Raw genomic sequence first — 21,052 nt, 5'->3', positions numbered from 1 at the left:
GGCCGGCGGGGCGGCCTATGGGCGGCCGCACGGGCGGCGCGGCCCGGCCCGCAGGAGCGCGGCGGCGGCGCAGAGCGAGGCGCCCCGGCGGCCGCAGCCCGGCCGCAGCTCCCGCCGGCGGCGGGTCCCGCCGTCCTCCCGGCGTGCGCGGAGCGGCAGCGAGCGGCCCCCCAGCCCCGCCGCCGCGCACCTGCCCTGCGCCGCGCCGGCGCCTGGAGCTCGCCTGCGAAGGAGTCCCGACGCCTAGCAGGCAAGATCCTCCATAGCGTGCTGGCTGCTGGTGGTGGTGCAGTCTGTGCAGCCCTCTGCTATACGCATTGCACACCGGAGCAGCCCGCAGCGGGGCTTGCGCTGGCCGCGTATGCGATTTGTTATAGCGCCGGTACCGTAACGCCGTGTGCGGGTGGCGTGCGTTGCGGCCGGATCCTGAGCCCGGCAGGATCAGGGCTTCGCTGTGCTCCGGGCTCGCCAGATACGGACACGGCGGCCGCCTCGGCTGTGCTTTGCTCTAACCGCAGGGACCGCGCCGCCGGGGCCAGCTGCGCTCCGGTTAACCGGGGGCTGCCGGCCGAGCACGTGCCCCAGCGCTGGGCCGGGCCCGTAGCGCCGCCTGGCCCCCTGCGCCGCCCCGGGGCGCCGGCTGCTGCCGTCCTGCAGCCTCACCACACACACCGGGGGGAGCCCGGGCCCGCCGGGGGGGTGGGGGGGGGCGTCCCGCCTGCGGGCACCGCGGTGCTGACGCTCCGCACGCCGGGTAACCGCTTGGGCAGCATCCAGGGCCCCGCACTGCCCGTGGCGGTTTGCGCTGCTCGTGCTTAACCCTCCTCTCGCTTTCGTAGGGAGTACGTGCCCTTTTATTTCTCCTTCCTCTCACGTCCCGTCCTCTGGGTTGGGGGACGCAGGGACCGCCCGGCTGCCGCGCAGCGTGAGCGATATCGCGCAGTGCTGGGACCGACCTGCCCCAGCGTGCGCGCTGCGCAGCGGGGACGGGCCGCGGCTGCGGTGCGGCATCCTCCGGCGGGCCCCGGGGACGGCGGGCCGCGCTCCGCTGCGGTTTTCCCGCAGGTTTGCCCGTTTGCAAGGTGGTGACTGATGGCATGGCATCCTCGTATTTCACGTCATCTCGTGCCCTTTGCGTGCTGGCTTTATAACTCTCTTATTTTTTGAGATCAAGGATTTATGAATCAAAAGATGGGGGAGTGGAGCCATGTGGAGGCTGAGTCAGGTTGTAAAAAAGGAAAGCCGAGCGAGAGTGTGCAATTGCATATCGCATTTACAAACACAGTTTCATTCATCTCCATATGTTGTTCCTGTTACTAGTAATAAAGCTCTGGTTTCTCAGACTGGTGCTACCCTGAGAACACTGTTTGTTCTTCCTGGGGGGTTTTACTCTGTAGCCTCCCTAGTATTTGCATTATAGCACATTATTTTCCCGATTATGTTTTTATCGCATTTGAACGTATGTTAATAAGAGAAAGAATTTGACAATATGAATCTACCTCCCATACTCTCCTCTCTTGTTCCTGTTATTCGATGTGCAAAGGAATGACAGACTATTTACCAGCAGCAATTTTTTCCCTCTCTACTGGTAAGATCTTCTAATTATAAAAACAAAACAACAACCAAAAAAAAAAAAAAAAAGCTTTTTCTCTGGGTGTACACCCCTGTTTGCTTCCTCTTGCTTTCCTCATCCTGCTAATGATACCCAAGCTCACCACGGCAATGTTGGAGCTGCAGGAAGGCTGGCTTTGTCTACTGAAAGATTTCTATGGAAGCCTCTATAGGCAAAGGGAGCCAGAGAGCAAGGTCTGCTTTAGGCATAATAGTGTCTGGGGGTTTCTTCCCTGGCAGGGAGGTATAGTTGTGGAGAATGCAAAAATTAATTGAATCCAGTGCTGTGAGAGAAGGAGAAAGAATGATTGAATTGGAAAAAAATGGGAGGGTTTTTTCGAAAGTTTCAGTTGTGGGATGTAAGTGGCAATTTTAATGACCTTCATGATTTCTGCTTTAGACAAAAGGCAGCAACCCAGTACAAGGGTCGTTTGTCTTCTCCTGGCCTCATCCTTTGTTCCACTGGGTTTAGCCTGTCACTTCCTAGGGCCTGACTCTGTCCCTCACTGGGGCCGCGGTACCTCTCACCCATGGCTCTCAGAAGTGCTGTTCTGGCAGGTGATTTTTTTTAATCCAACTATTTCACATCTCTGTTGTGCAAGGACCCTCTGAGTCTCTCTCCTCTGTGCCTTATCTATGCTTCAGTGTTGCTGTCTTGCCAGACATTGTGCTGGTTACTTTACCTTCCCTTTCTCTCCGCTTTTTCTCCACTTATGCCTTTTCTCTCATTTTTGTCCGCTTTCATATATATTTTCCTTCTTCCATCTCTACACACTCCCTTCTTTTTCTGTCCTGGCTTCTGACATCTCACTTCATTCCACTGCCTTACTTTACGTGCCTCTTGGCATTTTTTCTTCACACTGTTCCTTTTGGTCATTGTCCTCCTCCGTCCTTTCTCCTGGCTTGAATTTACATAGAGAGGTGTGTGTGTGTATGTGTGTGTATATCTCTACTCCAGATCTTCCATTCTCCAGCTGAAACAAAGACATGACTCATGCTGATGGTCTGATCCTATTGCATCCCTTTCTCAGCACCTGAAGTACGCTGCTCCTGCCCACCCTCAGACCCGTGCATTGGGTAGACTGAAGAATTAAGTATGTGGAAAATGTTCCTAAATTCAGAATCTGACTTGAAAAAACAGCTCGCTTAGGCTGCACTGTGAACAGAGCAGTTACTGTGCTCCCACTGACCGTACCAGAGGAGGACTGTAAGCATCCTGAACTCAAGGACCCAATGGCATTTCCTTCACACTCCTAAATTTCTGATTTTTGGTAACAATAATTTTAGGTAAGGGACGCTGCCATCTGAATTATCCCTTGAATCCCAAACTAAGCCAAAAGAGGACCCCACAAAATGCTTTTCTTTTTTCCCAATTGCTCAGTTTTACACGTTCGTTAAGCCACTTTTATGCAGCTTTTAGCAGAGAAATGCTTTTCTTCTCATCAGAGCTAAGCTCTGCCTCTGAGAAGGGCTCTGTGTGGGGTAAAACTGGGATCTTGGCTCGTCAGATTCCCTTTTTTTCTGGAGCCAGAGAGAGAGGAGAGAGCTGTGACTGCAGGAATGCATGCATTGGGTGGGAGGTGGAAAAATAGATGCACAACCCAAAAATGCTACCTCAGGGGGTGAGGGGTGGAGTTGTTTAATAATATTTCCCCTTGACTATCACTGACTGCAGACAGAATCACTGGGGATCAAGGGCAAATGTTAGATTTCACTATTTAAATAAGACTCTTAGGTTAAAAAAAAAAATCTGATTTAATAATTAAACTTTTTTTTTTTTTCTTCCAAAAATCATAGTACTGACTGGCTGGAACGAAAACAGCTCCATCCCACAGATCCCACCTCTGCTTTCTGGCAGCTTACCTGACTCATAAAGAGAGTGGGGGATTTTACATGCCACCTACATCAACTCAACATTTTCCTTTGTGGTGAGAGTTAATCACCACCCTTGTCATATTATTTCACCGACCTTCCTAAAGGCACGATCTGTCAGGGGGGATTGTTTATCCTCCAAACCACCCTTAGAACTGCTTATAGAATAGGGTGGGTTTTTCTGAATTTGGTCAAAATACACAGGTGGTCCATTGTAGTAAGGTTTTCTGTGTTATTTGTTAAAAACTGGCATTTACCCCAGGATCAGGGAAGAGAGTTTCTGTTTACAGAGGACTCACCTCTGACATGAGAAGTGCCACCTGGAGAGCTGAGATGCAGCAGCTGAAGGTTGAGGACCATCTCCAAGGTAATCACTGCAGGAGGTTTGCACTGAGGAAGAAACTGTGGGGTTGTAGCTATGATGATCAAGGATTTAAGAGCGCAAAGTTTTGCCAGCAGAGGTGATGTTTGTATTAGACCAATGGATGGAGACAGGAAAAACGAACATGCTCTTGGGCACATAAAATCTCTCATTATAACCTGTTTGTATAACCTGTGTGACCTCTCTTCCCACAAGAGATGCGATTGTATGTAGTAGACTGATACTTGTTAAGCAGAACATACTACATGAAAGAAGGAAGGAAAATGGGCATGAGAACAAAACATCAAGGTGGCAATACAATAAGTGCAGTGCAAGCAGGAGGCAATGGCAGAAGGGGTAGGAGGAGCTGAAAATGCACTTCTAGGAAGGTTATTGGGAGTTACAAAGAGCATATGAGTTACCCTGGAAAGTGAGAGGAAACTTGAGCAGAAAAAAGTGTGACATATTTGCAGAAGAAATTCTTGAAATGAGGTACAGGGAGGGCAGAGAGGAAAGAACAGCTGAGACCACTCTGGAGCTCAGCACTTAAAGAGAAATCTTAGTGTGAAGAAGAGCCAGGGCAAGCATTTCATATGAGTCTCCTCATTTCTGTGTCACAAGAGCAGGCAGAATCACAGAACGGGAAGGAAAGGGGAAAACAAAAAGAACCGAAGTGAACTGCTGACAAATGTGGATGAAGGAGGGGCAGGGATGAAGGGAGCTGCTGCCATGTTGACAGAGAGGGAGAAGTCCTCTTTGAGTCTGCTGTGGGACCTGGAAGATGACTGAATAACAAGTGGGGTGCTATAAGACAGGAGGCAGGGAGCACCCCATCAGGAATGAACTGTCTGACCATTCCCAATATAAATACGGGTTATTTCCAGTCTTGATGTGTATAAGCCTTAAAATGCATTGCAGATACAGCAGCACTGCCCTGAAGATACGGATGCTGCAGCTGTCTCGCTCATCCTGTCACACCTTCCTCTTTCTCCCACGTCAGAATTAATCCTGTATTCTCTCCTTTCCTGCGCCATGGGTCCTCAGCCCAGCCCCAATGATCATTCTTATCGCTTGCACCTGCCTGATAACTGGAGCACAATTCCAGGTGAGGACCCTGGAGTCATGCACAAAGATGTGCTTCTCGAAGCAGAGACACTAATGAGCTCTGCAGAGGGTGCGTGCTGAGAGAGGAACCACAGGGAGGAAGAAGAGCAAAGGGTGAGCACTTCATCTGAGGAAGAAACGTAGCCGTGGGGAGACTAAAGGTGTGGAAGCCTCAGGAGGAAAGTGAGTGTAGGAGGATGGAGCCATGGATGGTTGAAAATAATGGTCTGGCATGGATAATGTGGCACTCCACTGGCATTTTAAACCTGCTTTGAAAACCCTTCTGTGTTTTGAAAAGCAACCCTCACGTTTAATTCTTCTAATTGCTGCTGACCAGCCAGGACCGCTGGCATTTTGGGGCTGGCATTTTGTCCTGCAGCCCCCATTTTCTTCACTGCTGGTCTCCTGATTGCAACCGACTGTTCAGCAGAGAGCTCTTTGCACCCCTGCCTGACGTAAATATTGATGTATCCCTAATTATGCTTTGATTTCTCTGGAAGGGAGATGGCCTTTTTTAGCTTGTATCAGTATAGTGACTAGCGCACAAAGTCTGTGTGATAATGGTGCTATCACAGGTTAGAGCTAAGTTAAAACACCATTCACAGGCGGTTTGTACGATCTGGAATTTAAGCATGGGCTAACCTGGCCTGAAAGCCATTTTTTTCAATGGTCCTGGTGAACTGCAAGCTTTTCAGCCCCGTGACTGTTTGAAGCAACGTGCTAGTCTCTGTACAAATATCACGTGTTGGACGGGACCGAGTGGCAGCAAACCTGCTGGCATTTTGAACCTCCAGGCCCTTGTAATGGGTGTGAGAGAAAGAAGGAACAATAAAGAAAAGTGCAAAATGAAGGACCTCTGCGCATTTTGATAACAATTCTTCACTAGATTTTTTTTTTTTTAAAAAACAGGTTTTGTCTTTGAACTATGGAAGGTATGGGTTTCTTCCTCTTTCTCCCCTCCTCTGTTGCCCTCACCCTCCTGCTTCCCAGTAAGGATGTGAGGTTCCTTCTCATCTCCAGCTTAAATTTATCCATGATCATTTTAAAACGGTTCCTTGACAGTTCTTGTACCAAGGTTTACCTTTTCCTTCAATAACTCTTGTGTCCTTAGTGCTTACCCCTGTCTATTTTGGGAGAGTAGCCAGCACCCATCTTTGATAGAGCTTTGCCATGCTGTCCCAGACGTGCTTTTCCTTCTCCTTCCATCTATCAGGCTCTCCGTTTTCCTGCTTTGTATAGAAGATGACCTCTAATGCTCAGAGGACTCTCTGCCTGTGGTAATGTGATCTAGTGGCTGCAGCAGAGAAAGGTGTCAGCAGTCCTGGATTGTGTTCCCCATCCGGTGTTTGGATGATGTGAGATCTGGGGAAGGACATTTAGCTTTGTTTCCCTGCAGGCTCCAGTAATAGTCGTGCATCTTCATTTTACAGTAAAATTGCTATTACCATGCCAAATTAATTATTAATACACACATTACAATATTGTCAGTATCCTGTAGCAATGAAATCTGGCTCTGTGCCACTCACTGCCCTTTAGCTTGTGGCGTGGCATGCAGTCTTTTTGGATGTACTGGTGTGGTACCCATGGCTCCTGCATTTACTCTTCTGTTCCCAAGTACCCATGCTTTGCAGCCATGATAAAGCAGCTTTCGCATATTCCTGACATTTTCATTAATTGCATGCTTTTCACTAATGTTTTTTAAATTATTTTCAGGACTTGCTGAAATGTGACTGGGAAACGATGATTGAAGTTAGAGACTTATTTAGAAGGAATGTCGGTCATGATTGATTACAACTGCACGCGTCATGCCCTTGCCTGGCTTTTTCTCCCTACGTAGGGGGAGTTGGTGGTACTGTGCAGGTCTGTTGAGCATACATGGATTAGACCCATATACATTGCGTGAAGGTTGTTACAAAGTTTTGCTGGGCTTATTTCACCCATGCTGTTGAGGATATGTGCTAATACTTACATTGTGATGTACCCATCACGTCACTCTTACAAGCCTTAATGGCCTTGGTCTGATCTTCAGTGTAACTTGGGAACATAGCTTTCCACTTTGGCATGGTTTTGTATCCATACGTATTATTCCCAGTCAATGTGGTATGGCCAGAGGAAATGTTTTTGGGTACGATCCCTGCTTCTGTTTCTTTTTGCTACACAAATTATCTGTAGCACTGGAAAAGGTCACAGAAACCTACTGAAACCTGGGGATGGGGCGTGTGGGAGGAAGAGGTGTCACATGTGTTTGTCTTGGTTCCCACGTAACTCCTGCCTTAACTCAGAAGCAGCTCTCACCTCCTGGGGCTGCTGCCTCTCCCTCTCCCACCCACTCTCCCCTTATGGCCTGCAGGTGTTGGGCTGTAGCTTATCTCATATTTTTGGCCATGGCTGAATTGGCACATTTTTAATGGATGCCTTTTTCAGCACCGATGAAAATAGTCTAGAATTTTGATAATTCTCTGTTACTCCACAAAACTCATAAAAATAGCTTGCTTAAATGCCACAGCAGTTCTTTATGCTTATTATCATTACTAGTTAGGAGACCATGGCTCCATTGTAGGAGTTATTTAGATATAGCAAACTCAGTGACTTTATGGTCTTCTGCTTTTCCAGAGAAATTGAAATGATGAGGTCAAAGATCAAGCGATTTTCATCTTTGATACGGCACAGAGCAATTCATTTTGAATCTGCACTTTTTCTTTTCAGTAGCATAGGGCGTCATGGAATAACTAAAGCACCTTTCTGATGTGTAACAGGGTCATCAGCATGACAGACCCCAGTCACCTATGATTTTTGTTCTCACACCTGTCTCCAATAGTCTGTACATTGCAAATCACCAGGAAGATACATAGGGCTTGGGATGGTGCTGGGTAGCTGTGCTGCTGTGATGTCTTGCGTGCTGCTCCCGCCCAGCAGGATTGCTCCAGGTCAGCTGGAGATCCTCTGGCTGTACGTGGTGAGCAGGCTCAGACCTCTCCCTGCCTTCAGAGCAGCTTTGCTGAGCTAACCCAAGGGCAGGAGCTAAACCCTGCACCGAGACACGGAGTTGCTGCTGACAGGCTGACCCCCAGTGGGTCCCCTTGAGTTGAAGTATGAAGGGGTATGAAGGGAGCAGAAGTCTGTTGGTTGAGGAGAGGATTTGTGACAGAAGCAGCAAACCCCGATGACTGAAACTTAAGAGAAAGCCTGTGCTGAAGTTTTATGTTGTGTTGAGGTTTTGACTTACTGATAAAACCCCAGGAAGGGAGTGGGTTGTGTGCTCTGTCAGACTGTGTTAGTACTGAGGGCTTTCCGAGGATGGCTGTGGTGATACAGGCTTCTCTTAAACCCCAGCACTCTGTGGGAAAGCTGACTGGAGTGTAATTATGGCAGATGCTGGTACTGGGTGTACTCTTGTAAACATTTAACAGGTATTGATCTATAGAAAACATAATTTCTCCTCTTTCATTTATTAGATCCTGTTGATCAAGCCTGTGGATCAGAGATATTCCAGAACAGGTAGATAATGAGCACTCTTATAACAGCAGATAAAAGTCATGAGCGAGTTATTGGCAGTAACAAAACCTTGCTAAAATGCGGAGTCTGATTTTTATAAAGTACTGAGCCTCCTGGATTCCAGTGGAAATCAATGTTGGCTGTTGGTGCTAAGCATCTCTAAACACTGTATTTGTGGTTTCAGACCCAGATTATACCCCCATTGACTTCAGGCACTCCTCTAGTAAGAGTAAGGACAGCAGTGTTCAGCCTCCTGACAATCATTCTTCTTGCAGCACTGTGTCTCTCTTGTTCTGGTTGACTCATGGATATGATTTTATTTAAAAATTCAACGTATCTTCTCTGCAGAGAGCTCTGATCTAGGGTCCTGCTCCTTACTTTGTACATAAGCATCTCTGATTGATACATCTGCAACCCTGAGAAGGACTTGCAGCTTGGGCAAAAGTAGCACAAGAAATTACAGTTGTTGCTGGTGATAGAAAATACGTTTTCTAAAATTATAAACAGAAACGCTGGGGTGAAAAAGGAGAGAATAAAAGATTACTGTATGGAGTATCCTGTACCGAACTACCAAGCAATGTGTTAACACAAGCAATGATAGCAATCAGTTAAAGAGCTAGGATGCCACTGTATCTCATTGCACTATTCTGCTTGTATTTCTTCTAAAGAAATCTAAAAATCACTTTGAACATAGTGTGTCTGTGTCTGGGAATGAGTTTGTAGCATTTCTTTCTGTGTTAAGGAGGAGGGAGCATCTTCAGGTTTTTTAAAATATTTTCATGGTCCCATACACAGGCACAAATCAGCTCACTAGAGGAATTGTATGTGTATCCAAGGTTCAAATTCAGCCCTCTAAATGGTAATTTTACAGGAGCAATCATATAAAATGCAGCAGAGTATGTGGGATTGAAGATAGGGCCTTATTATTGATACTGGATTGCCTGGGAGGAGACCTGGGATCCCAAAAGTAACCTCTGTACCCCTCCACCACTGGAAGAAATCAGGCATTTCAGATTAGTTTACCTTATTCTAGGAAATTCTCGACATTACTTCAAAGCAAATATTACCTCATCATCACATGCTAGACAACATACCAAGAGAAAAATTCTCTCCAGTCCAAAATATGACTATCAGTTTTTGCACATGACACAGCATCACCAATGTCTCACAGTGACTCATCACGCTTCTGATCTGCTTTGCAACCCAAGGCAGAGCTTGCTACCAAATAACCATAAAATACCTGCTTGTTTTCTCAGCTGGTACTATTTAATGGCACCTGGTGGATGAGAAAATTCTTGTTTAATAACTTCCAGGTAGATGTCCATATGTTATAAAAGGGAGGGGATCTGCAGTCTGCAGAAATAATGCTGTTCCAACAAGAGTAATCTGCTGACATCTGGTAATTTGTAAACTGTATTTACCAGATCTGCTGTCTGTGCTCTTACAAGCATTTCAGAGTAGATGAAGCCATTAGAAAGCCTTTTCCTTTCGGTGGAAACATTCCCTAAGTTGTTGCTCTTCTTTGTGTTTCAGAGAGGGTAAAACAAGAAGCAGCAGCAGATTTCATTTTACGTTTCTTGATGTGTAGGATTAAAGCCAAGTTTATTTTATGCAGCAAGAGAAGCTGGGGAAAGGGACGATGATTGGACAGAACTAACAGGACATTCCTATTTAAGGGGTAGACTAAACAGCAAGTGCCCGTTGGCTCTCATTTATACTGGCAAGGATTAAAATAGATCATCAGAAGATTAGCAAATATCAGAATATCAGATATCCAAAAGATGAGAGCTTGAGTTTTTCCTACAAATGTTTAATTTTGCACCAAAACCTCCCAAGAAATAAATGCCGATTCTAGAAATGTAACTGTTATGCTTGATTAGGAAATCACAGCAAGGAAGCAGCCCAGTGGGCATGGGGATTTACAGTAGATGCTACAGAGCTCATCACAGCAAGGACAGCTTTTAATAGGAAAAAGAAGGAAAAAATGGAAGTGCTGTTTCCACCTCTGTATGAGGAGAGGCCCAAAAGGCCAGCAGCTAATGGTCCACTCGTGGTCACCCATGCACACCGCTGCCACCAGCTTGGCACTGGTCCTACAGACTTAACAGCAAACAGCAAGGCCGAAAATGAACAAAAATGCTGTGAGAGCTTCCCCGCCTGTCTCTCTCTCTGTCAATATATCAAGGCCTGGGGAAAACAAGAGACAGCATCAGGCTTCACATGGGATTTCTCAGCAGGGCTCCTCTCCCATCTCAGATCTGAAAGACTGCGGTGATTTGTATCTTTGAATATGTTTTCAGTTCATTTTCCTTTTAATGATGCTGAAGAAAGGGGTGTCAACACAAAGGAAGATGTATCTGTCACTCTGCACCGCTCTGGTTCCTAGCAGCAGGCAGGCTGCTGCTTGGAGCTGGCTAGGAAATAATGCTGTGGTTGGTTTTGTTGTTGGTTTTATGAGGAAGGAAAAAAATGCCAGCGCTGAAAATTGATTGACTCGGAGCATACAAAGCCATAAAGAAAAAAATGTGCCCAAAGATTTTCCTCAAAAACCTGAATTCTTCCAAATGTCACTGTGATGCTTCAGAGTGCCTCCTCTTGCATGGCTGTACCCTGTGTCCCCGGGACCTTGGTGGCTTGGACCATCTCCCCTTCTCAGGGGTTCCTGTGGGAGTCTCTGGCTGCAGTGTCCTGTGGGAGATGTCCATCAGGGGAACACAGCTTGTAAAGCATGTTCTAGGTGAGAGCACCTCCAGCTTCAGCCTCCAGGAGTCACAGAATGGCTGAAGCTGGAGAACGTTCAGTCCAGCCCGTGCTCAGAGCGGTGTCAGCCGCTGTGGGCTGTACAGAGCCGTGTCCTGTCGCATTTTGAGTATCTCCAAGTACGGAGACCCTGCAACCTCTCTGAGCAACATGTGCCAGGGATGGGTCACCCTCACAGCAGAGAAGTCAATCATGACAGCAACACTTCCAAACACGAAACCCAATAATTATTAACTTCTTCAGGATTTTTCTCTTGTTATTTTTAAAGAGCCATAAAAAGAAGCCATTTTTTTAAAAGGTCAGCTAGTTTTCCTTCAACAAACTCTCCACGCGGACACTTTGGGAATAATCCCACTACTTCTGTCTTCGTACCAGCACAGCACCTCCCTGTGGATTGCGTTGCACTGTTGACAGAAGGGTTGGTGATGCCGTCAACCATTATTAACATTATTTATTTAGCACCTGGCAAAAGCAGTCAGGTTCTTTATGCTAGGCACTGCCCAAACAAACTGGAAGGCAGGCAACCTGTTCCCAAGGCAGGTGCTATTTCCCTGTTAAACAGCAGGCTGCAAGGAAATGGGTGGAGGGAAGCGAGGACACCGAAGCTTTTGTGCTACTCTCTGAACTTTAGCGTCATTGCTTCCCTCATCGCAGCTATATGTGGAAGAAGAGCAAGATCCTGGCCACGCTACCCGAGGGGGTTAGCTGAGTCAAATGGACAGAGCTGTCCTGTAGGTGTGACCTTTTCTGGAGACATGGAACCACTCTGGTGCCTGTTGGGCGCCATATTCATTTTTTAAAAGCTGCGGTACGAGTGCACTTAACAATTAATACATATTCTAGAAGGACGCACTTTTTAAAAAAGCCTAAGAAATCATCATTTACATTTTTCAGTTGTGATGTTTTTCAGTCAGGAAATCAGCTCAAGAGAAAAAGAAGGAAGTGCACAGTTATTTCTTCCCTTGGAGAAATGCCTTTCCATTGAAAAGATGTATTTTTGAGTCTGCAAACAAGAGTGGTAGGGGATTTCTTTTCCCAATATTGCTTCTCAAGTAGAGGAATAAAAAGGAAGAAAAATTGTGGTTGCACCAGAGGAAGATGATGTGGTGTTTAATGGGGCAGCTGTCAGAGTTTTGAAGAGTGCGCAGGACTTGCCCTTCCAAATGCCTCCAGTGAGTAGAACACACAGAGAACTGAGAAGGGGGTGAGGTGGCAGAGTCAAGCTCATAGCACATGAAAATCATGTCTTTGGAGATTTTCAGGAAGAGGTAAGAAATTAGTCTAGGAGGGCATAGCAAGTTACCCCATCCTCAAAGCAAAGCATGGAGCTCTGGAGGCTCCTTCCAGCTGCACATTTCTGGCATTTCGGTGACACTGTTTATTCATATGCTCAAACTGAGCATTTTGGCGTGCAAGTCTCAGAGGCCACTTTGGTCAGAACCATCCTGCCTGTCTCTGGGCACGGTCTTTGTCTGCGGTTTTCCACCTAGCTCAGCTCACTTGGCCATGAAGCTTTGCCAGGGGTTGAGTTCACCTGAAGGAGAACTACTCTCACAACGTCCCATCTCCTGAAACTGCTTTTCCTTTAACATCAGTGAGTCAGAAAATTGTTAGTTTATGATTGCCAGGGCATATAACCATATATGTTACAACTACAGGTGTCCTGAAACTAGGAAAAGATACTAATGTTCATAAACCAAAGCCAACTAGAAGAAAGCATCAACAGCTTTCCATACATTTGTTTGGTTTTTTCTTTTCTTTTTCTTCCTATCCTCCATACCTGATGTTAGGTTGCTAGTTATTCCAGGGATTTGAGAGGGATTTATGTGTCTTTACCCCATTTTGATGTTGTTTTTTTTTAAATATTTGTGTGCTTTAGTCATGAGCAGTTTGGGGTTCTGTTGCAGCGAGTTGTTGATGGTATGCTGGCAGCCTATTACATGAAGTTTTCCTGTACACTGGCCTTTTCCAACTAGTTAGACAATGTTCCATTGTGGTGTGACAAAATACTTATTTTTGCAAGATGAAGCAAAAGAAGCTTGAATGGGTCTCTCGGGCCTCACAGAAGCAAAACTCCCATTAGTGGCAAGGAAGAAACTGCTTTGCTTGCACAAAATCTCAGTGCTAAGGACACTGGTGCCAACTTTTGCTTCTAGCTAGGTGGGTGTTTTGGAGAGCTGTGGTGGAGATGTTGTCTCCATGCCCCCTACATCCCAAGCAGCACCAGCCTGCCCTTGCAGCTGGGCATACCCCCACTTGAAACCCTCAGCGCTGCCCTTTGCCCAGCACCTACCAGACCATGCAGCTGCCAGAGCCCAGTGTCGGTGCCTCGTAGGGTAAAGCAGCCAGCAGCGGCCCTGGTGCTTGCTGCAGGCAGAAGGCAGCGTCTCACATATTGAGGCTTTGGAGCCACAGAGGCTTCTTGCATGGTTTGGAAGCAGGAGCTGGTATCCACCAAGATGTGGGCACATAAATTCAGCCTCAGGGTCAAAGACATCTGCTCCCACAGGGAGCAACTGGGAACTTCTTCTAGACTTGGGTGCAACACAGCTGCTGTGTCTGGCTTTGATTGCAGATGGGGGCAACGGTGGAGAAACCAGGCCAGGGTGGAAGGCATCATCTGGTCCTCCCCAAGGAGGAGAGGCAGGGCTGAGCATGTAGGTGTTGCTTTGGCAGAGGTACTGTTTAGGTCTCTCTCTAATGCTCTGTGTCTACAGACCACATGTTAGATTCCAGCTTTCTCTCATGTTTTTATCTGTCCATTTTCTCATATGCCATCAGCCCTGAAACTCTCTTTTTTTGCTTTTCCAGTCTCTCTTGGCCAGCAGACTGTAAGTCCTAGGTCATCTTCAAAAGGAGGCACAGAGTAGTAAAAGCCCAAGCCCCAGAGTGATGCTGGAAGCCGATCCTCCAGCAAAGCCTGGAGAAGCCTTGCCTTTCAAGGGAGCAATCAAAGTGTCCTCTGAGACACAAAACCATTTACCAGGTTACGACACAGTTACTCCCCTGACCCACGTAGTAGAGCACATGCAAATGTGTAGCACGGGGGAGGCACCCGGTTTTATGGCAGGTTTACACACTGTCTCTTTGTTACTGCGGTTCCAGATGACAGCAGTCAGCTGCCGGTCTGGGCTCTGCAGGCTGTGGCCTAACGAAGAGTAAGTCAGAGAGGGGACTGGGCATCTTTGATGTAAACCGGCCAGCGGAGGCTTGCTCTCTTGGAAACAGAAAGCACAAATAGCAGGAGACAATTTCAGTCCATGTAGCTTCTCTCCATCGACACATAGCCCAAAAGCACTTTCATTGTTTTCGTCATATCCACACTCCTGTTTCTCTGCCAAGTGATTCCTGCCACCTCCTCTGAGCTTTTCTGCTCTCTGGTATTTTTGCTAGCTAACATGAATACTGAGAGATTCCCATAGCTCAGCTGGCTAGCTTAAAACTATATGTTTTTTATATTCCAGTGCAATGCATGGTGTAAAACAATAGCCACAGAAATGCAAGCACCCTCAAAATAAACTTTTACCTACAAAGAAAAAAGGGTCTATTGGAGATAAGGTGGCTTCAGTGATGCCTTGCAACAGTCTCCCGCCCATTCCAGCAAGATTTAATTTAATCCTTGCTGCAGTTAGTGTTTTCTTTGGAACTGCAATGTTATCAGAAATACGTTCACCCTCCAGCCGATGTTTACTAAGTAGATGCCAACTAGGCCTGGGTTCAGTGCTGTTTACAAGGCTAGTGTTACGGGGATTTGGACAGAAAACAACAAAAAAACCATACACGAACCAGAGCAGTTCTCACTGGCAGTTCAAAAGTGCTTGCACGGGGCCATGGGGTGTTTGTGTCAGATTCAGAGACGTCACTTGTCTCTGACTCAGACTCTCTCACCTTTCAGTAAAACTATACTGTAGAAGAACAAAAAAGAATTTAATTGTTTTGGTGTTCTTTCCAAGCAGCTCCAAGACCCAAAGAAAGCTCTCAGGATGCCAGAGCCAGCAAAGTCCACCTCTGCGCCCAAAAAGGGCTCCAAGAAAGCGGTGACGAAGACCCAAAAGAAGGGCGATAAGAAGCGGCACAAGAGCAGGAAAGAGAGCTACTCCATCTATGTCTACAAGGTGCTGAAGCAGGTCCACCCCGACACCGGCATCTCCTCCAAGGCCATGGGCATCATGAACTCCTTCGTCAACGACATCTTTGAGCGCATTGCTGGAGAAGCCTCCCGCCTGGCCCATTACAACAAGCGCTCCACCATCACCTCCCGGGAGATTCAGACAGCTGTGCGTCTGCTGCTCCCAGGAGAGCTGGCCAAGCACGCCGTCTCGGAGGGCACCAAGGCCGTCACCAAGTACACGAGCTCCAAGTAGCGGGACATCACCTCTCTAGTGGGACCATCGAGCACCGGACCCTCCGCGCAAGCACGGGTAGGCAGCCACGGTCCGGATAAACGTCACAGCTATTATCCACAGCAATTTACAGCCTTGGGATGGGCATGAGAAGCTGCCATGTGGAAGAGGAGACAGTGATCTGGATGTCAACTGATTTTCATAGTCTGTTTGGGACATGCAGTGGGTTCGACGAGGCTGGTGGAGGAGGCCCCTGCTTTCACATCTCATCTGAAGGACTGATCGACTGCAGTATATCCAAACTCTCCTCTGTGCTTGGCAAACATGCATGCTTGGCGCTGGCAGGGGAGACTGGCAGCAGCAACACAGAGATGCCGTCTCTGAAGTCTTCCTGTTCGGCTGCTTTCTCACAGTCATCCAAGATGGGCACCAAGGAGTCAGTGCTGGTATCCTCTCCCTTGTAGCCCAGATCCATCCTGGTGTACAGTGGCACAGCCTACCCTGTGCCAGCAGAAGTGGCATTGACAGCTGCAGGGCAAGGGCTGTAGAATGAAATTGATACTGATTCAACAACGATCTGTGCTTGACCGCCTGTTTTAAAGAGCAAGCCTGGCAGGCAGGCAGGTGCCCGGGATGATACCAAGCGCTGCTCCTCCTCGTTGCTCCCAATGGATGAACCGTCCAGCAGGCTGGGGGTGCTGCCGTGGAGCTGCCTGCTGCCTCCCACGTTGTGCCAAGGAAGATGGATAGACAAGGGGGGATGTTGGGGCTGGGTTGCTGCCCTCCCTGGCTGCTGCTTTGGCTGCTGTAGGACTTGCTTTGGTGTGCAAGATGCTGCTAATTCTGCTGCTTTTCAGAGACTTTTCCTGCCTTGACGCTGCCTGGGCTCTCCTTTCCACCATACGCATGGACGAGATGGGGTGGTGCCCATGGGGGTTCCCCTCTCCTGTGAGCGCAAGGGTGGTGCAGGACAAACAGCACAGGAGTGTCGGGAGGGGACTGAAGATTTGGGAAGGCCTCTGGAGCGGGAACAGAGGTGGTTAATGCAGTCTGGGGGAGAGGCTCCCCACATCTCCGGGCAGCTCACCTGGCCCTGCCTTCCCTGCTTTATTCACTGGTTAGAAAGAAAAAGCAAAAACTGGGGCTGGGTGGATATATAGGGACATTTGCCTGCATCCCAGTGATACTTTAAATATTAAATAATTTTAAACTACTTCAGATACTCCCCACGTCTTCTCCAAGTCCATAGTAAGGTGAGCAATAATAAAATCCTGATAAAAGCCATAGAAATCAGTGGAGGAACATCTTGGTGAGAGATTTATCTTGCCTGAACTGCTGGATAGCAGAAGAGCACGTGTGGAACTGGTGTGAAGTTGAAGCTTCCTACTCAAAACATAAAATTAGCCAACATTTTTTAAAAAAATCAAAATATCTGGTAGGCAGTAGCGCTCAGATAAAAAATATTTGTGTCTAAAATAACAACTGCTTTCTGCAGCTTATCCTGTAAATAAAAAGGGCAGCAAACATACAGGATCCAGAACTAAGTGCAGGTTCTCCCCAAACTCAAGACCTTGCTTTTAATTGAAAGATAAATTAATACCCTGAAATAGCAACCTTGCAATACATCTGCACTTTCCCTTACATTTATCCTGTTTCTTTACACTTTGAGAGTGATGGGGGTCCTTGACAAATTTACGTTGCTTTTGGAGCTGTAGAACTCTGCAGCTGCAGAAGATTCAGTTGTTTCTTGCTTTTATAACAGCATTACAGTCATTTTCCAGTTGGTCTGAGGAAAGGACCATGCAGACCTACTCAACCAAGAGCACCTCAAGAACCTGAGAGCAACATGGGGTCTTGTGTGGTCTCTGTGCAAGAGTGAAGATCAAGTTCCTTATGGGCTGCTCCCATTCCCCTGCTTTGGGTTTGAACACCACGCACCCGAAAAGGGGCTTTCCTCCCATACTTTTGCTCAGTGATAGCACACAGCCACGTTTGATACCCTAATGCCAGCAGGAATCCCTAGCGATATCTTTGAGAAAGAGCAAGAGCCGTCTCCCCCGGTGTCAGCACCCACAGCGAGCAGCTCCCAGCAGCAGTGTCTGTACTCGGTAGCATTGGTAACCTGGACCACTTGGCCAGGGCACTTTGGAGGTGACAGATTGGCACTTCCTTTTGTTTCCAATCAAATAGTCAAAATCAGGCACCAAAGATGAAAATGTACCTGCAGTGGGCCTAGATCTGCTCTCCTCGGCCCCTCTCCCACAAGAAATCGGGCAGTGTATGATGCAGAAAGGGAATATAGAGAGTGAAGGGCTGGCTGGCAATGCTGGACCTCTCTCCTGTTCCTATGAGCTGCGGGTCAGCTTTCATCCCCTCGGGAAGTCCTGAAGATAGGAATTCAGAGTGGGATAGATCTGCTCCAGTCCAAGTGGTGTGTGCAAGGTAGGACACACCTCTCCCAGGATTACCCGGCACAGCCTCCCAATCCTCACTCTTCTGAGCAGAGCAGAGTCCTGCTCCAGTCTCTGCAGGCTGCAAGAAGTCAGGAAAATAAAATGAGGTGGGTTTAGGGTGTTTTAGGGTCTCCTGGGTGGCTCGGGGAGCTGGGGCAAGGCTGGGCACTGGGATAAGAGCTGCTGGCCCCATACACATACAGCACTGGTCTCATTTTCTTCTGCCGCTATTGCCACGCTCTGGTTTTGAAAATTTTTTCAGAGAAAGGAGAAACTTTGATTTAAGGCTATAAAAATGCTTGAAGACTTAAAGAGGATTTTTATATTGTCGAAAGCCAAGTGACTGAGACTAGTCATGTCCTTCCATTTATAGTTTAGGCTGTGGTTTCACACATCATTTGCTCTTCACTCTCCCCTTGTATTGCTTCTTTACTTGCGCCTGGCAGTGTGAAGCACAGGACTGGGGAACGATCGAGGTTAAAATGAGCCTTCTTTTTCTTTTTTTTTCTTTTGCAAGCTTTGTTTTAACCCAATTCTGGGGGCTGCTCTGCTCTGTCACTGTTGTACAGACACTTGTGCTAGGGAAGGGAAGGGCTGATCCAGGAAAGGCAGGGCTGGCATAAGCTAGGACTGCTGCAGAAAGCAGTTGGGAAATTAAAGGCCTTAGTGTCAAGGAAAAATGAAGGAAGGAAATTTGTGTCTCCTGCGGTGGTCCAGTTAGCAGCAGAGTCTTGGCTTTTAAATACACAGCTATGGGTGTTTGACCCTTGCAGTGTCCCACAAGCAGTTTCTCCAACAGTCCTGATGCTGGAAATCCGACACATCCCATTTCTGCAGATCCCAGAGGACTCGAATGTCACACAAGGGAAAAGGGAGCAGATTGGGAAGGGGACTGTGCTCCCATGCAGCCGCCCAGCTGTAGCGTTGGGAGGCTCCTTGGTCAGCAGGCAAACGGCACGCGAGGCAGCCTGCCCTCCCCACGGCTGCCTGCTGCTGTACGGGAGCGTGCTCACAAGTTACACGGGAGTTATTTTGACTGCGATGAGCTTGGACTAAGCCTTAATATTAGAGGCAATAGAAGTTCAAACATCAATTGTCCGCTCAGTAATCTGAGGTATGACAGTTCTTTGGTAAGGAGATTTGCTGCAGAAGAGGAATTGTGCACTTCAGAATCCGTGCTTGTAAAAAATACTTATTTCCAGCTCTGGAATTCATAAAACATTTCAAAATTGAAGATAATATATCAAGCTCCATTGTCTCTATCTGTCTCTATCTGATTCCTACTCCCAACTCCAGAAGCACCTTTTTTTTTTTTGCTGTGTTTTGCCAATTAAAAGAAAAAAAAATCAACTGCAGATTGAAAGTTGGAAAAGGAAGCTGAAAAAGAGTAATACAGCCTTGATACTAACCCCATGTTAACCCCGTGCACATCGCTGCATCGAGTTATTTGTTTTCATGTACAATTTAAGATAAAATTAGCTGCTATAGATCTACTCCTGATTTTCCACCCTGCTTCCCTAGAAGGGCTTAAAGTCCATCTGCCCTTCACAGCAGAGCTCAATCTACAGAAGAACCAAGTGGCCATGTTCATGGAGTTTTGCTCCTGCTCCGGATAGACAGGTCTTTAGTCAGGCACAGGGAAAACAACAGTAAAAACAAGTGTGGAGGATGAGTGCCTGTCCTGGGCACTGCGGCGTGTCCTCGGAAGGGGTGCCTGAGCTGAGGCTGCTGAGGAGCCCTGCCCAGAGGAGCCGTGTGGCTGAGCGCCCTTCTGCCCTGGTGACAGGCAGCAACGCAGAGGTAGCCCCAAGTCCTGCCCACCCCTGGAGCCAACCTTGGCACGGCCTCTGCACAGCCCTGAGCATTTGTCCCATGGTAGCGCTTCCTGATGGTTTATATCCAGACCAAATTGTTTGCAGGAAAAGGAAGAATGGGAACTAAATCATAAAAATCACTTGCTGCCAGAATTTCAAGAGATCCCCAGGACCAGCACCTGGGGACCAATCTCTCATGCTTACTCTGCATGCATGATACCTTGTGGGCTTATGTACACGGGGTTTTTCTGACAGTAAGTGTTAACATCAAGTATGATCTATGTTACAATACTGCTGTTTTATGACCTATCTTACTGCTAATTATCTGTTTTCTGTTAAATGTATAAATAAAATGTAAATGACAACCTGTTTAAAGTCACATGAGACCCAGTAGTCAGAATGTCTCGTTTCTGCTGTATCACTACCTCCCCCAACCCAAGCCCTACATTTCTCTTTCTCCATCATATTCCCTGCAGACCCAGGGGGACAGCAGCCACCCTTCCAGCAGAGATGGATCCTGGCTGGTCCCGGCAGAGGGTTAGTCAAAAACCAGAGCCGCTCTGCACTTGGGAGAGTGTCAGGCTGCCACTGTGAGTCCTTGTGGGGTGTCGCTCACTCCAAATGGGTGCAACATAAGCATGTGTGTGTTTTCAAGCCCTTCCAGTGAGCTTAACCCCAGGCAGAGCTGAGCCTGTGACCTGTTCTTGCCACACTCCTGCTTGGGGTGTGCACTGCCTGGCACCCATCATGTAACCCCCAAGGGGCAGCACTTTTGACTTGCACAGACTGAGCACTGTGAGATTCTGTGGTTGGAAAAGTGTTTTGTGCATATTCAGAATTTTTGTTTATCTGAATTAACAATTGCTGCCACTAGAAACATCTTTCCTTGGACTATAAGAAAGTTTATAGGCAACAAACACGGAATAAGATGTAGCATCTGAAAACCCCAGAAGGAAAGGGACCTTCCTTTGAAACAATGATTGGTAAATGCACTCAAATGAAACACGTACCTGCTGGACCTCAGTATTGTAATGCACTCATTGGAGTGGGAAATGAATGTGCTGTGCTAGACACCACGTGCTGGAGAAACAAGCTGAGACTTCAGATATGGCATATAACAGAAATCAGAACTAGAAAGATTTAGAGTCTCTGTAAAGACAGACTCATAAACTTAACATAATTGGGGAAAAGCAGTATTTGGAGAAAAAAAAAACCCTTATGACTAACTGATCTGAAGTA

At 47.3% G+C, this 21,052-nt stretch overlaps 2 protein-coding genes across 3 annotated transcripts in view; one reads left to right on the top strand and one right to left on the bottom strand.

The window, feature by feature from the left end:
* The window catches only part of GRAMD4 (GRAM domain containing 4), an 84,960-nt gene extending 84,751 nt beyond the window's left edge, over positions 1 to 209 (bottom strand). The window contains exon 1 of the mRNA XM_005242311.4: positions 191 to 209. The gene's annotated coding sequence lies outside the window, so the exon portion shown is untranslated. The remainder of the gene's footprint in view (positions 1 to 190) is intronic.
* Positions 112 to 20,199, top strand: LOC114013539 (histone H2B 5-like). Of its 2 annotated transcripts, none has more exons than XM_027793771.2 (2): positions 112 to 250; positions 15,160 to 20,199. In XM_027793771.2, exon 2 carries the CDS (start codon positions 15,187 to 15,189, stop codon positions 15,565 to 15,567), a length of 381 nt encoding a protein of 126 aa, XP_027649572.1. In that variant the 5' UTR covers positions 112 to 250; positions 15,160 to 15,186; the 3' UTR covers positions 15,568 to 20,199. The 2 variants fall into 2 exon arrangements, with proteins under 2 accessions (XP_027649572.1, XP_055663901.1); XM_055807926.1 differs by lacking the exon at positions 112 to 250 and adding an exon at positions 3,424 to 3,850.
* Positions 20,200 to 21,052: the final 853 nt, after the last annotated feature.

This window comes from Falco peregrinus, chromosome 6 (genome assembly GCF_023634155.1).
Source record: "Falco peregrinus isolate bFalPer1 chromosome 6, bFalPer1.pri, whole genome shotgun sequence".
Taxonomy (NCBI): Eukaryota; Metazoa; Chordata; class Aves; order Falconiformes; family Falconidae; genus Falco; species Falco peregrinus.
The sequence above is the reverse complement of the archived record's forward strand: the minus strand, read 5'-3'. Positions and strand labels throughout refer to the sequence as shown.